Source organism: Dipodomys merriami, unplaced genomic scaffold (genome assembly GCF_024711535.1).
Source record: "Dipodomys merriami isolate MVZ:Mamm:240054 unplaced genomic scaffold, mDipMer1.0.p SCAF_56, whole genome shotgun sequence".
Taxonomy (NCBI): Eukaryota; Metazoa; Chordata; class Mammalia; order Rodentia; family Heteromyidae; genus Dipodomys; species Dipodomys merriami.
This window is the reverse complement of record NW_027206135.1, coordinates 8,657,501-8,672,916: the sequence shown is the minus strand read 5'-3', so window position 1 is coordinate 8,672,916 and position 15,416 is coordinate 8,657,501. Positions and strand designations below refer to the sequence as shown.

At 50.7% G+C, this 15,416-nt stretch overlaps 1 protein-coding gene across 2 annotated transcripts in view; it reads left to right on the top strand.

Annotated features, from left to right (window-relative positions):
- Kirrel1 (kirre like nephrin family adhesion molecule 1) overlaps window positions 1-13,994 on the top strand; it is a 112,312-nt gene extending 98,318 nt beyond the window's left edge. Inside the window, exons 5-15 of one of the 2 annotated variants that reach the window (XM_069999984.1) lie at window positions 426-576; window positions 1,472-1,577; window positions 1,740-1,888; window positions 2,107-2,234; window positions 3,148-3,274; window positions 3,357-3,457; window positions 5,717-5,915; window positions 7,490-7,597; window positions 7,740-7,879; window positions 8,447-8,524; window positions 8,731-13,994. In XM_069999984.1, coding sequence (XP_069856085.1) covers window positions 426-576; window positions 1,472-1,577; window positions 1,740-1,888; window positions 2,107-2,234; window positions 3,148-3,274; window positions 3,357-3,457; window positions 5,717-5,915; window positions 7,490-7,597; window positions 7,740-7,879; window positions 8,447-8,524; window positions 8,731-9,207 — 1,764 coding nt within the window. In that variant the 3' untranslated portion in view covers window positions 9,208-13,994. Of the gene's footprint in view, window positions 1-425; window positions 577-1,471; window positions 1,578-1,739; window positions 1,889-2,106; window positions 2,235-3,099; window positions 3,275-3,356; window positions 3,458-5,716; window positions 5,916-7,489; window positions 7,598-7,739; window positions 7,880-8,446; window positions 8,525-8,730 lie in introns of both variants that reach the window. The other variant, XM_069999983.1, reaches the window with a different exon arrangement.
- Window positions 13,995-15,416: the final 1,422 nt, after the last annotated feature.

The window sequence follows — 15,416 nt, the reverse complement described above, 5'->3', positions numbered from 1 at the left end:
ACAAAAGAGCTTGGGGACATATGCGCGCATGCGAGCACACACACACACACACACACACACACACACATATAAATAAATAACTGAAAGCCCACTTTATTTTTGTGCCAGACCTAGGGCTTGAACTCGGGGCCTGGGCAGTCTCTGAGCTTCTTTGGCTCAAGACTAGTGCTCTACCATTTGACCTATAGCTCCACTTCCAGCTTTTTTGTTCTCTTAATTGGACATAAGAGTCTCATGGACTTTCCTGCTCAGGTTTAGCTTTGAACTGCCATCCTCAGACCTCAGTTTCCTGAGTAGCTAGGATTACAGGTGTGAGCCACCAGTGCCCCAGCTCTAAAGTCTACTTTAAAGGAAACGTGGAAAGGAAATTGAGAGAAGAGATTTTTTAGTTGGACCACATCATTTCTGTCTTTGTCCTACTCTAGGAGTTGCTAAAGGATGGAAAGAGGGAGACTACGGTTAGCCAGCTGCTCATTAACCCCACAGACCTGGACATTGGACGCGTCTTCACGTGCCGCAGCATGAATGAGGCCATCCCCAGCGGCAAGGAGACATCGATAGAGCTGGATGTGCATCGTGAGTGGGGCCTTGGGAGGGGACAATCTTGGCTGGTGGAGGTGGTGAGGGGAAGATGAGATATGGGCAGCCTTTGAGAAGCATAGAATGAGTGTGGCTCTCTTCATCCCTGTCTGTCCTGGTTTGGACCGTGAGTACTGAGGGTAGAAGTACTGGATATGGAGAAAGGAAGTCTTCCTCCATTTCTAAACCAGTGTGTGACTTGGGAGGATGGTGAATCCTTCTGGGTCTCCATTTTGAATTGTGATTCGTTGCAGTAAGTAAGATGTGGGCCATCATGATTCTTTATCTATAATTCCAAACTGAAGTGATTGGGTGGCAGCACCTGAGCCCAGGCACTTTGTAGATTTATTTAACCTGACATTCATACCTTTCACTGTAGCTGTGTTCATGTAGTCACTGTGTAGTGTTGCCCAGAGGCTGCTGGGGGTCTCCTACAGTAGAGAGGCTGTGGAAAATGTAGAAATGCATAGTCTTTAAGGTTCACAAGGGATTGTAGACCTATACCTGCTTCTTGGGATTGTCAGTGTTAAATCTAGTGTGGATGGTGCATGCTTACCTGATAAATGCTCAATCAATATCCTCTGCCCAGGGAACCATGAGAGGCTGGAGGCAGAGGGGGTGGTAGGCAGCAATTTGGGGGATGCTCCAGCCCCGTGGTTTTCAGTGAACCAAATGAGTCCACACCGACGCCTAGTGGCCACAGTTGGTTACTGCAGCCCTTGAATAATTTGTTCCTTGGTGATTGGTCAGCTGGGGATTGCTTATTTATTAGACACTGTATACTGTAAACCCTGATCCCCATAGTGGAGAAGTCTGAGTGTACGTGCTAGGCGAGGAAAAGGAAACTTTAGGAACAGAAAAGATCCTGACTTCCTGTCCCGTCACTTGGCAGACCCTCCTACAGTGACCCTGTCCATCGAGCCCCAGACGGTGCAGGAGGGAGAGCGCGTAGTCTTCACATGCCAGGCCACGGCCAACCCTGAGATCCTAGGCTACAGGTGAAATGGTTGGCGGGGGGCTTACTCTGGGAATGCTGCTGGAGAGTCCCAGAGACCTGAGGGGTAGAGAGGGGACAGGAGCAATCAGCGTCCCTGGCACAGTGGAGAGGGTCCTGAGTTCTGATCCCATCTTTATGTTTCTTCCAACACGCCACCCCCCAGGTGGGCCAAAGGGGGTTTCCTGATAGAAGATGCCCATGAGAGCCGCTATGAGACAAATGTGGATTACTCCTTCTTCACGGAGCCTGTGTCTTGTGAGGTCCACAACAAAGTGGGGAGCACCAACGTCAGCACTTTAGTAAATGTCCACTGTGAGTAGCTGGAGGGGCAGGGACAGGAGACAGAACGGGGCCTTTGAAGACCTCAGGTGGAAGGTTAGGGGGAAAAGCACCATGCAGCTGATAGAGTTGGGGCAGGGGGCACGATAACTATGAGGGGTAGCAGGGCAGAAGAAGGAAGAGAGGGAAGAAGAAGGAAGAGAGTTGGCTTGCTAGGAGAGACCCTGATAAGTTACTTCTGTCTCCTTCAGTTGCTCCCCGGATTGTAGTTGATCCCAAGCCCACAACCACAGACATTGGCTCTGATGTGACCCTCACCTGTGTCTGGGTTGGAAATCCCCCCCTCACCCTCACGTGGACCAAGAAGGATTCAAACATGGTAAGCCTCTCCCTGCCTGTCCTGGGTGCTGGGAAGAAGGGCTCTGGCTATGGGTGGGGGTGGCAGTATTATTTTCCACCTTGAATCTGGGCTATTTCTAAGGTCTTGGGATTTAGAGAAGAACATTATATGGGATCAGTCGCAACCTCTTCACCAGCCTCTGCAAGGTGGGGTGGGAGATTGGAAAAGGGTCCAAAGAGATGCTGCTACAGTGGCCAGAGATCTGGTAAAGCAATGTTGAACAGGAAGCTACCGAGGAGAGATGGTTGGATCCCACAGCTCTAGAGATGCGCATTAGACAGTAGGAGCCAAAATTGTAGGGAAAGGAATTTCTAAACAAAACGTCTGGCCTGCTTTGGCAATAAAAACACTAGAACAGATCATCAGAAGGAACTGTATCCTCTTTTATTTGTGTGTATATGGGCTGCTGGTATTGAGACTTGAACTCAGGGCTTGGGTGCTGTCCCTTAGTTTCTTTTGCTCAAGGCTAGCAACTCTATTTCCAGCTTATTGGTGATTAATTGGAGATAAGGGTCTCAAAGACTTTCCTGCCTTGAAAGGCCTCAAAACGGCAATCCTCAGATCTCAGCCTCCTGAGTAACTAGGATTCTAAATGGGAGAAAGCGGCTTCTGGCTAGGAACTGTACCCTCTTAAAATTACTGTAGCCATTGCCTGCCCTCTCTCACCACCCCCCCTCCCTGCCCACCCTTGTAAAGTTGGTACCTTCAAATGCCTGGCTACCTAAAGACAGGGATGGATGAATCATCCGGACTCGGGAACCTGCTTTCTTTCCTCTGGCAATTCACTTGTGGCCCTTCCTGCTTTCTTTCCCATGCCTCCAATGCGGGGCCCTCATGGACCTAGGGGCCCAGGCCTCCTGGCTCCCCACCCGAGGCTGCTCTCTCTGCCCAGGTCCTGAGTAACAGCAACCAGCTACTACTGAAGTCGGTGACCCAAGCAGATGCGGGCACCTACACCTGCCGGGCCATCGTGCCTCGGATTGGAGTGGCTGAGCGGGAGGTGCCGCTTTATGTGAACGGTGAGTGGCCTGAGTGATGGAGGCCCTGCTGGACAAGGGCTGCAGCTCCTGACTGGCCTGCCTGTGTCTCCTCGCTTTGTAGGGCCTCCCATTATCTCCAGCGAGGCAGTGCAGTACGCCGTCAGGGGCGACGGTGGCAAGGTGGAATGCTTCATCGGGAGCACACCACCCCCGGACCGCATTGTGAGTATGGGGATGAGTCTCAGAACAGCCGTGTGGGCCCCCCTCCCCTTGTCCAGCCTCCTCAGCTCATGCCATTTCCCCATCCCTTTTCTGGTAGTCTCATCTTGTGCCTTGTCTGTGCCAATCACAACTCATCCTTCATTTGTGTGACCCTGAGAAATTAGTGCCTTGTTGTGTGTGTGTGCACATGCACATGCACGTGTGCACCAGTACTAAGACTTGAACTCAGGGCCTAGGTGCTGTCCCTCAGCTTTTTTTCCATTCCAGACTTGCACTATCCTACTTGAGCCACAGCTACCTTTTAGCTTTTTGGTGGTTAATTGGAGATAAGAATCTCAGGGATGGGGTGAGCTGGGAAGGTGGCTCAGTGGTAGAGCGCTTGCCTTGCATGCATGAGAACCTGGGTTCGATTCCACCAGCACCACATAAGCAAAAAGAAAAAAAACGCCGGAAGTGGCGCTGTGGCTCAAGTGGTAGAGTGCTAGCCTTGAGCTTAAGAGCTGAGAGACAGCGCCCAGGCACAGAGTTCAGGCCCCACGACCGGACCCCCCCCCCCAAAAAAAAAAAAATCTCAGGGATGGGGCTGAGAAGGTGGCTCAGTGGTAGAGCGCTTGCCTTGCATGCATGAGGCCCTGAGTTCCATTCCTCAGCACCACATAAGCAAAAAGAAAAAAGCTGGAAATGGCGCTGTGGCTCAAGTGGTAGAGCGCTAGCCTTGAGCTGAAGAACTGAGGGACAGCACCCAGGCCCAGAGTTCAGGCCCCATGACTGGGCCCCCCCCCCAAAAAAAAAAATAAAAAGAATCTGAGGGATTTTCCTGACTGGGTTGGCTTCAAATCACAATCCTTAGATCTCAGCCTCCTGAGTAGCAAGGTACAGGTATGAGCCATGGGTTGCCTGCATCTCAGTTTCCTCATCTGTAAAATCAGAGGTCATAACCCCTACCTGTAGGATTTCCTTGAGGAGTCATGGTAGCTCTCCTCTCGCCTTCCTGGCACAGGTGCTTGCCTAGCCTTTTCTTTCCTCCCTCCTCCCCTCACCCTGCCCCTGCCTCCCTCTCCATCAATTCTTTGCCTCCCTGTTCCACTTTGCTCTCTTCTCCTGCCTTTTTTCCCACTAGCCCTTCTCCACACACCCATCCCCGCCCCATCTCCTCTCCCCCATGCTATGAGCCATTAATTCCTTCCGTGACCATTAACCGTCAAACCCCTCATCACATTTAATGACCATTTGGCTAACTCTAGGGCTGCCCAGGGACGTTTCATTACCACGGCTGCCCAGGCAGCAGGCGGCCGGGTTCCCGGGGGGCTTTCCCTACAGAGCTGAGAGAATTGATCTCTGGCAAGGAGCCAATGCTGGGCTGATAGCCCTCCTTAGCCTGTGTCTTGGGTGAAGGCACGCAGGGGGATGTGTTGGCATGGAGGGCAGGGACGGGGTCCTGCAGGATGCTCCTCTCTGGTTCCTGGATGGGCCTCCAGAGCCAGCCAGGCAGACTTGTGTGGGTTTGGTTAAAGGTAGGATTGAAGGTGGAATTATGCCTGGTTAGAATTGCAGCTCTAGCTGGAGGAAACCTTGACCATGTGCCACCCTGCTTCTCTCATTTTACCCAAGGAAAAACTGGGATTCAGAGATGGAAAGAGGAGGGATAGAAGAGCCAGGACTGGAGCGTGGTGGGGGGGGGACACTACTGGGCACTGTCCCTGAGCTCTTTTGTTCAAAGCTAGTGCTCTACCTCTTTGAGCCACAGCATCAATTTCCAGTTTTCTAGTGGTTAATTGGAGTTAAGAGCCTCACAGACTTTCCTGCCCAGTCCGGTTTTGATAGGTGATCCTCAGATCTCAGCCTCCTGAGTAACTAAGAATACAGGCAGGCATGAGCCACCAGCTCCTGGCTGGTGTCTTAATCCAGAACATTCTTTGCAACGTATGGGGTTCCCAAATGTCAGCTGCATCCATCATGGAATCATTATAAAAACAGAATCCTGGAACCCTTCCCTGGACATTTCTATTTAGGACATAAGTCCCAAGAATCTACCTTTGTAGAATATCTCTTTGAGAGCCACAGCTTGTCCTAGACCAGAGGTCCAGTGCCAAGGGTTTGAGGTTGTGGCTGCGACACAGATGGTTACAGGGTGAACAGGGTGAGTGCAGGACGGCTTAGGGGACATATCAGAGGTGTCTTAAGGGTTCAGGTGACAGACACCTGGGAACTTCTGCCACCTGCCCCTTCCTTATCTGCTTCCTGTCCTCCTCACCCCAGGCCTGGGCATGGAAGGAGAACTTCCTGGAGGTGGGGACCTTGGAACGCTATACGGTGGAAAGGACCAACTCTGGCAGCGGGGTGCTGTCCACGCTTACCATCAACAATGTCATGGAGGCTGACTTCCAGACCCACTACAACTGCACTGCCTGGAACAGCTTTGGACCCGGCACAGCCATCATCCAACTGGAGGAGCGAGGTGACTGGTTCTGCTGGTGCCCAGCTGGGGCTCAGGGCAGGCTGAGACACACACTGAGATTCAGAGATGAGCCAGGACTGGAATGCAAGGTTCTGGAGTCTTTTCCCCCCTCCCCGCAACCCTCCCTTAACTCCTGGTGCTGTTCCTGAGCTCTTTCACTCAAGGCTAGTGCTCTACCACTTTGAGCCAGTTTTCTGGTGCTTATTTGGAGATATGAGTCTCACAGACTTTCCTGCCTGGGCTAGCTTTGAACTGTAATCCTCATATCTCAGCCTCCTGAGTAGCTGGGAATTCAGGCATGAGTCATCAGGACAGAGTATGGAGGGAGAGACTCCTCTGGGGCCTCCCATCCAGAACCTGCCTTCATGTTCAGCTAGGGAAATTCACTCACATTGTGAACATTGATTGATCATCTTTATGTGCCAGGCTCTGTAGTAGGAGCTACAGGGACATCCAAGAATACGATATAGTTTCTGTTCACAAGAAACTCAGCTTAGTATAGGAACTTTTAGCATGGAAGCAAATGAACTCAGATGGAGAAAAATCTAATGATCAGGATAAAGAATACTTGTTGAGTTGTAAGGATTAAATGAAAGAATATGTATAAATACTGGGCACATAATAGGTGTTCAGTAAGTTCGAGTTCCCCCTCACTTCTTCAAGAACCAGTAATCTGAGAGACAATTCTCTCCTTTCAGCACCTCTGGCAGAATGAAGTCCTAAGTCTGATAAGGGAAAGACAACATTTGTTTGTTGCTGGTATTTTCCTTTTTTTTTTTTTTTTTTTTTTTTTTGCTTTTTGAGAACCATTCAGTCAGGGGGGATTTGGGGAAGCCATCTGGTCAAGTTTAGCTGAAGATGCCTGCGGGGTGAGGTATGACAGGTAGAGAGTACTTAGGGGCTCTGTGGGGAAGGTTGTCAGAGGGAAAAAGTCATTTAGTGGATCTGGAGGCAACTGGGACTGCCTGGTAGAGAAGGCCAGAAGTGGGATTCCTGTGCACCTCAGTTCTAGAAGCAGGAGGGGAAGTGGAGCTGGGGCTCAAGTGGTAGCATGCTAGCCTTTAGCAAAAAAGCTCAGGGATAATGACGAGGCCCTGGGTTCAAGCTCCAGGACCAGCAGAAAAGGAAGAAAAGAAAAAAGGGGGACTTGGGAGGAACGTTGGAGTCCCAGGAGATTAGTACAGATGGAGCAGACACAGCACGAAGCTGGAGAATTTGGAGGCAGCAGACTTCAAACAAGTGCTCAGCCCAAGAAGGAAGGGGCCAAACCTTCCAGCAGGTAGGACAAAAGAGACCTGACAGACAACAAGCCAGGATCAAGCCAGAGCCCTGCTACAGTAAGGATAGGGCCTAATCATGACCTCAGCTTTGGTCAGGCTGGAACACAGACCCAATCCAACCACACTCCAACCTAGACTTACACATCATAAGGTCCACAAGCCATGCCAGAACTGGGCCTTGTACACAGCCCAGGGCTGCCATTGTAGCTTGTGGGGAACCATCAGGCAATACTAAGCTCAGATCCATTGTGGCTTCCTCCTCACCGCTCCTCCTTTTCCTTTCCCCATCCAAAGAGGTGTTGCCCGTGGGCATCATCGCCGGGGCCACCATCGGCGCAGGCATCCTGCTCATCTTCTTCTTCATCGCCTTGGTGTTCTTCCTCTACCGGCGCCGAAAAGGCAGTAAGTCTGGGACCTGTATAAGCACCATTTCTGTCTGCCTCCCCCCTACCCTAATCCCCAGTCCAGGAGGGGCTGGAAGCAACCACTGCAGAGGCCATCAGCAAAAACATCTGGCCCAGCTGCATCTATGTCCCCGTCCCAGGTCGCAAGGATGTCACCTTGAGGAAGCTGGACATCAAAGTGGAGACCGTGAACCGAGAGCCACTGACCATGCACTCCGACCGTGAGGACGACACTGCCAGCGTCTCCACGGCAACCCGGGTCATGAAGGCCATCTACTCAGTGAGGGTCCTGCTCTCCCTAGCCTAATGCGTTCTCCACACTCCTAGATCCGGCCCCATCTGCTCTCATATCATAGCTGCAGCCCTCTCCTCCCTCAGTGAGCCCACCCCCGTCTTCTGTGTACACGCATGCACACACACACACACACACACACACACACACTCGTGCCAAGCTAATTTCCCTCCAGCAGAGTACAGGTAGGGGAAAATTCTCCTTAGGCTTCCTCTGCCCTGTCCTTCCCCACAAAGGCAACATTGGAAGCCCTTAGATCTTCGCTGGCCTAACCTTCCCCCCCACCCCCCACCCCCTTAGGCTAGGATGAGGAAATCATCCTCAGAGAGCAGCAGTCATCCAGTCACGGTCACATTCATGTTAGCAACAAAATGAGTGCCAGAACCCAGGCCCCTGGCTTCCTCCCAGCACACCCTAGAGCCTGGGCAGGAAAACAGTATAGACGCAGGTCTGCCCCTGACCCAGACCCTTCCCTTAGCAGTGGCCTTGGGGCATGGGGTTGTGGAAGGAAGACAAAAGCAAAGTCCTCATCTCCTGCCTCTTCCTGCTCTGCAGCCCTTTAAGGATGACGTGGACCTGAAACAGGACCTGCGCTGTGACACCATCGACACCCGGGAAGAGTATGAGATGAAGGTAGGGAAAGCAGGGACTGGCTGGGAAATGGAGCCCAGGCCCTGCCGTGGGGAGGCGGGAGGCTGGGAGAGGGGTCAGGCTGAAGAAACAGAGGAGGTGGAATGGCACAGGGTGCTGTCGGGGAAGGGCCCAGAAAGTTGTGATAAGACCCCCATCCTCTTCAAGAGGAAACTTAATGGTCTCCATCCTCTTCCGCTGTCCCCCAGGACCCCACCAACGGTTACTACAATGTGCGAGCCCACGAAGACCGCCCGGCCTCTAGGGCAGTGCTGTATGCTGACTACCGAGCCCCTGGCCCCACACGCTTCGATGGTCGCCCCTCATCCCGGCTCTCTCACTCCAGTGGCTACGCCCAGCTCAATACTTACAGCCGGGCACCTGCCTCTGACTATGTCCCTGAGCCTACACCCTCCGGCCCTGCTGCCCCAGCCGGCACCGACACCACCAGCCAGCTGTCCTATGAAAACTATGAAAAGTTCAACTCCCACCCCTTCCCCGGGCCAACTGGGTACCCCACCTACCGACTGGGCTATCCCCAGGCCCCACCCTCTGGCCTAGAGCGGACCCCATACGAGGCGTATGACCCCATTGGCAAGTACGCCACAGCCACCCGATTCTCCTACACTTCCCAGCACTCGGACTACGGCCAGCGGTTCCAGCAGCGCATGCAGACTCACGTGTAGGGGCCAGCACCCCGCTTGGGCATCTCTGCGGGGCAGAGGAGAAGGCTTTCACAGCTGTTCCCTGATATTCAGGGGCGTTGCTCGTTGCTCCCTTCTCAGACCAGCCTTCCTCCTCCCGCTATGGCAGGTAGGGAGCAGGTCTCCCAGAAACACCCCCCCCCCTTCCCCAATCCCGAGGATGGTGCTCTGCGCATGCCCCAGCGTCTTGGGCCTGCCCTTCCCTCTTCTTCGGGAGGAGGTGTCTCTTCTGACCTGCGTGCTTGCTTGAGACCCCAGCATGGGGAACAGGGAAAGTGAAGGTGGGGAGAGCAGAGTGGGCACTTTTTAGCATTCCCTTTCGATCCCACCCCTCTGTTTTCCCATGAGTAGACGGAGCAGTGGAGTAAAATGGACTGGGCAGGCTTTGGCCTGGGGACCATGACGTATGGGAGTCAGTGGCTCTGGCACAGTTTCTGTGGTCTGTTTTTATATCCTGGGTACATTGCTTTCCTCTTCGGAGGCCTGCAGATGGGACCTTGGATTTATTTTAGTTGTTGTCTTCAGAACAGCTCTGACAGTTGAGTTCACATCCAAGCCCCTATTCTGCTGAAATCAAAATGCCAGTCGTCCTGGCTGCTACTGTGGGCATCGGTCTGTCAGCTGCAGAGGGATCCAGAGATTACCCGTAGCACCGCTCCCTTCCCTTCTCTGCTGAGTGGGCCAGATAAGTTCAGATTGTGGTAGAGAAAGGATGGTCAGGACCTTAACCTTAATTGACCAGAGACCACTGTGCCCTATGTGGCACTTCCCAGATCTAACACTAGAGATAGCCATTAAGCCCTCTTTCCCCTTACCTACCCCACTTCTTGGCCTTGGCAAGTGGTATAGTGGGGTCAGAGTGCAAAGGCAAGAGCAACAAAAACAGTGATAGGCTCGTTTGGAAAGGAAGCTTGCAGGAGTTCCCACACACAAATACAAATGTCAGTAGAAAGGAAGGGGGCGCCTGTTCTCCATCAGATTCCTAACCCACCATTACATGTCAGATTCCAAGCACTTTGAGTCCATATTTATACATCCAGGTGGTGAGACCTGTCACACCAGCAGGTGGGCTTTGATGCCTTCCAGACTGCTGTCCTACCCGAGGTCCTACCGGCTGGTCAGAGATTGCCATCCAGGAGGCCTGGATGATGTTCTCTCCGAGTTTTAGTTTTGTTTCTTTTCCTTGAACCAATCAGATTCCTTCTACTTTTAGTGCCTTGAGTATTGAGCTTTGGGTGACAGCCCTAGTGTGTGTGGTTGCATACAGAGCAGGTACTCATGAGCCTCAGAGAGATAGGTGAGGGGCAGAGGGCCTGGAAATAGCCCTGAAGGAGAGCTCATGCTGATCCAAAGGAGACAGTAGCATGGAAGGGCACTGTAGGCATTCCATGGCACATGCTTTCCCATCCTCTACTTAATACATACCCCCCTCCATATTCCATGCCACTGCTTCTCAACCGCCACCTTCTGACCAAAGAGAATAGGCATTCCAAAGAATCTGTACCTCTGCCTCAGCCTCCCCAAGAAGTCGCATCTGGAGTTGGCTGTTCTCCACCTGCCCATCGCAGCCAGCCTGGTGGGCGCACACCCTCCCCCTGCACCCTTCTCCCTGCCCTGTACAATTTCCAGAATGCTCCTTGCCCTTTCTCGGTGGTCACCATCCATTAGTCATGTTCACGTTAATGAGTTACATGCTCATCAGCCACGGGCCATCACCACCCTTACAGATGGGCCTGTGGGGTGACATTCCCAGCCATCCCCTTGCTGATAAAGACCAGATAATATCCAGGAAAATGAGTAGCTTCAGTTCAGACTTGACAGTTTCTGAGATCTCTTGCACTTGAGACTTGAGGCAGTTTCTGCAGAGTGGTCCCTATTGGGGCATTACGAGTGTCCAGCTGTATTCCATCCCTAAAGACTCCCACCTCCCCCAGAGGCTTTCTGATAGCGGTGAGATCTGTTAAGAATGTAGGTTCCAGTGCAGATAAATTCATACAAATTTGTATTTTCATAGATACCAGAAACCATGGGTAATCCAAACATTTTTAAATAGCAACTTTTTAAAAAAAAATAGTCATTTTTTTGTTTTGAGTTTGGCCAAGTTTTCTTATTTCCCCATTTTGTTTCAGTAGTAGGTCCTCTTGTGTTGAAATGGTAAGAACACAGGTCATGAGGTACCTCAGCACTGCTGGGAAATGGTTGAGAAAGGACGCCTGGTCCAGACAGCTGTGCCACTGTTCCCCACTTCCCATCGCCAGGGCCACTTCCCATTCCCCAATGCCAGTGCCCCATGGCATCATGCACTGCGCAAAGTACCGACAACCAAAGCAGTCTGTGTCCTCTGTAACTTAGACTCTGCATGATCAGAATCAAAGTTGGGGACCCATCTGTTAGGGCCTCTGGAGAGTTGAGGGTGCTCTTGGTCTCGAGCCTTTCTCCTCTTCAGCATGGTGATGCCAGCATGGGTGATCTTGATCACCCGTGATGTTATTGTTTTAGTAGAAAGAGCAGAAGGTTGGGGGTCAGGAGATCCAGGACCCTGTTCTGCAGCTGCTATTTGCTGAGTGACCTTGGCTTAGCCTCTTCACATTCACTGCCTCCAATTTTCTGGCCTGTGAAATGCAGAGAAAAGGTTGCACCAACCTAAAGCTATTGTTCTATTTTTACCATGTTCATTTAGAGAAGGGGGTGGGGGGAACTTCCCATCTCTGGCAGGGAGCAGGGAGTAGGGAGCAGTAAGCAATCAAGGGAGGGCCAAGGAGAAGGAAGGTTCTCTCCCATTGTAAGAAAGTCTTCCCCTTGGCCTAATGGATTTTTTGTCAGCCACCTCCAAACCTAAGTCTGACTTTGCGGTTGGCTACTTGATTCTGACAGGTCCACAAAGGTGTTTTTGGCCAGGACAGGACATGGTGAATTTATCATGTGCCTATATTACTTGTTGCGTAGGAATCAAGAGCAGCCATTTTTCCACCTGGTCCTAAGGAACGTTAACCTGTCCTAGAGACAGCTCCCTTCTTACTAAGCCAGGCTATGCCTGCAGACGAGGTGACTTGAGTTGGAGGGCAGGGGTGAGTACAGCTGATCTCTTCAGCAAGGAGAAGATCTAAAGGGGGAAGAGGGCGACAGCAGTTTTAACAGAAGCTCTGGGTCCCAAAGAGATTTTTATGGCTCTGGGTGACTTTGTGGTCTCTGTTAGTGGTGGGTCCAACCTACATACTCAGTTTTGGATCTCCCAAAGGCCATCCATAGAGTTGACATGAAGCAAAACCTATCCTAAGTGAGAAAGGAGGAGGCAAGGGTGGATCAGAGCCAGGCTGACACAAATGAGGAAATGTTAGCTCATCTATGCCTTCTCTGGATGATGGGCTGTCTCCTTAGACAGCAATTGCTGCTGTCCTTGCGGTTCTGAAGGGCCATCTTCCTGCCCTGTGGATGAAGCACATGGTGGGGAGTCTGACTGCCCTCATGCCCTATTGTTAACATGGGAGCCGTGCATACCAGACCCTCTGTAATAGAATTGGATGGTCTCCCTGTACCCTCAACCTTCAAACAGCAAGGTCAGGCCATTTGGCTTGCGTCACTGCCTCACTACTCTGTGGACATCTCTGTTCCTGCAGCGGAACTCTAGGACCTCTGAAGACCACTCCAGGCTCAGAAACCCTCACCTCTGACCATTTTGTTCTATGTGATCTGAGTCCAGGCACTGTTCTCTGCCTGTGCAGGTCCTTCTGCATGTCAAGCGAGTTTCCAGAACTAAGTGAAGCTCCTGGCCCTGAGGAGCCCCAGGAGGAGCACAGGAAGGTGCATAGACCAAGAGATGTCCTTGGAGAGGCATTTATTTTGTGAAGAGCCTATAAAATTAGCATATAAATATCTCATTCCCTTCTCCCTGTCCCTTCCCCCTACTCCTGTGGTCTTTTCTCCTTAAGGCCCAACTGTTTTTGAGCCATCCGTGGCTCACATCTAACAGCCTAGATCTGAAATTCCACCTCTAGGTTGGTGGGGAGAGGACTAAGATATATGGCCCCAGATATTTTGATTTCTGGGGTTGGGGATTGGAAAGGGAGGGAAGAACCCCATTTTTGTGCATCACTGTGAGGGAGCTCCAGGCCCTGTCCCTGGAGAGTTAATTGCTGTGCAGGAGTCACAGGCCATACTGGGCAGCTCTGATTCAAGCCTGCCCTTAATGAGATAACTCTATGATGTGCATAGAACTATCATTCCCACCAGTCTGCTGTTTCCCCCACCCCTCACACACACCAATTCCTGGTTTTTTGGAAGCCCTTACTACTGGCCTATGAGAGTTGATGGCCAGGACTCCTGTTGGCTTCTGGAGCTCTTTTAGATACAACCACCTGAACTCTGGGGAGTGAGCCAACTTTGCCAACACAAACTCTTGACACAATGTCTTTAGCAATAGTAACCCAGAAGATTTTGCTGCCTCTTATTTTATCAGGAAGAGGCCCCAGGGTTCCTTGTGGTTACATTTTTCTGTGCCCAACTATTCTTGGAATTACAACCTCTATTTCTGGCTCCAGTTCAGTTTTCTCTAATTCCAAATTCCGATAATAAATGGATCCATGATGATAATTAAGAGAAAAAAATTATATATATATATATTATTTTTGTTAGGACAAACCATCGTAGATTTTTAGCAATGTGTATCTGTGTCCCTCACACTTTTTCCTATTCTGCCTTTTTTTCCTTTTTTTTAAATATTATGTACTATATTTTTAGTCTCAAACACACTATATATTATATATATTTAATTTTTTATATATATAAATATAAATGTTTTAAAAAGTGCAATGTTCTGTGTCGTTTAATGCACGAGTAACCTAAAAGCCTGCCTGGTTTGAGGTAAAATGGTCTATCTAGGTTTGGAACAAAAGAAGCTTGGGACTGAGACTGCAGAAGTTATGTTTGTGTCACCTCATGGCTGTATTTCAAACACATTCACTCGTTTGTGATTGTTACAGAAACCTTAGGCCAATTACAACAGTTCAGGAACACATAGCCTGGAGGCGTGTGTGTGTGTGTGTGTGTGTGTGTGTGTGTGTGTGTGTGTGTGTGTGTGTGTGTGTGTGTGTGTGTGTGTGTGTGTGTGTGTGTACGCGCATGCGCCAACTATCATTTAGGAAGTTTTTCTGCTTAGGCTTGCATTCCCCCCACCCCCATTTATTCTTGTTTTAGAGGTGATATATAGCATGGTTACCTTTACATACATCCAAAAATAAGTACATTTGGGCTGGGAAGGTGGCTAAGTGGTAAAGTGCTTGCCTTGCATGCATGAGGCCCTGGGTTCGATTCCCCAGCACCACATAAGCAAAAAGAAAAAAAAAAAACAGAAGTGGCACTGTGGCTCAAGTGGTAGAGCGCTAGCCTTGAGCTGAAGAGCTGAGGGACAGCGCCCAGGCCCAGAGTTCAGGCCCCACAACTGGACCCCCCCCCCAAAAAAAAAGTACATTTCCCCTCACATAGTGCCCTCTGTTCCTTTATTCTCTCCCATTCCCTCCCTCCTATCTCCACCCACAAGTAGCATAGTTCACTTTCATCAATGTCCAGTATAGCCAGGGCACTTCACTGCTGTACTTTTTTACCCTTTTTCTCTGATTCTGTGACTTCCTCCCACCCTCAGATGTGGATGTGAATGCACTGTATATGAGGTAGAGTCAACAAAAAAAGAAAAATCAAATTAAGTAAAAAGTCTTTTGTCGGGCACTGGTGGCTCACACCTATAATCCTAGCTACTCAGGAGGCTGAGATCTGAGGGTCGCAGTTCAAAGCAGGCAGAGCAGGAAAGTCTGAGAAACTCTTATCTCCAATAAACCACCAGAAAACCAGAAGTGGCGCTGTGGCTCAAGTGGTAGAGTGCTAGCCTTGAACTGAAGAGCTGAGGGACAGTGTCCAGGCCCAGAGTTCAAGCCCCATCACTGATGGAAAAAAAAAAAAAAGTCCTTTGCTCAAGGATGAATTCTTACCATTTGAGCCACAACTCCACTTCTGTCTTTGTGATAGATCAATGTCTCAGGGATTTTCCTGCCCTGGCTGGCCTTGAGCTACCAACTAGTAGTTCCATGTTTTGGAACATAGCACCCACATATCTGTGCAGGGAGGAGGAAGGGCTTTGAATCTGGGGTCCAGACTCCCAAGGAGTTGGAACTGCATACACAGAAGACTGGTTTCACTGA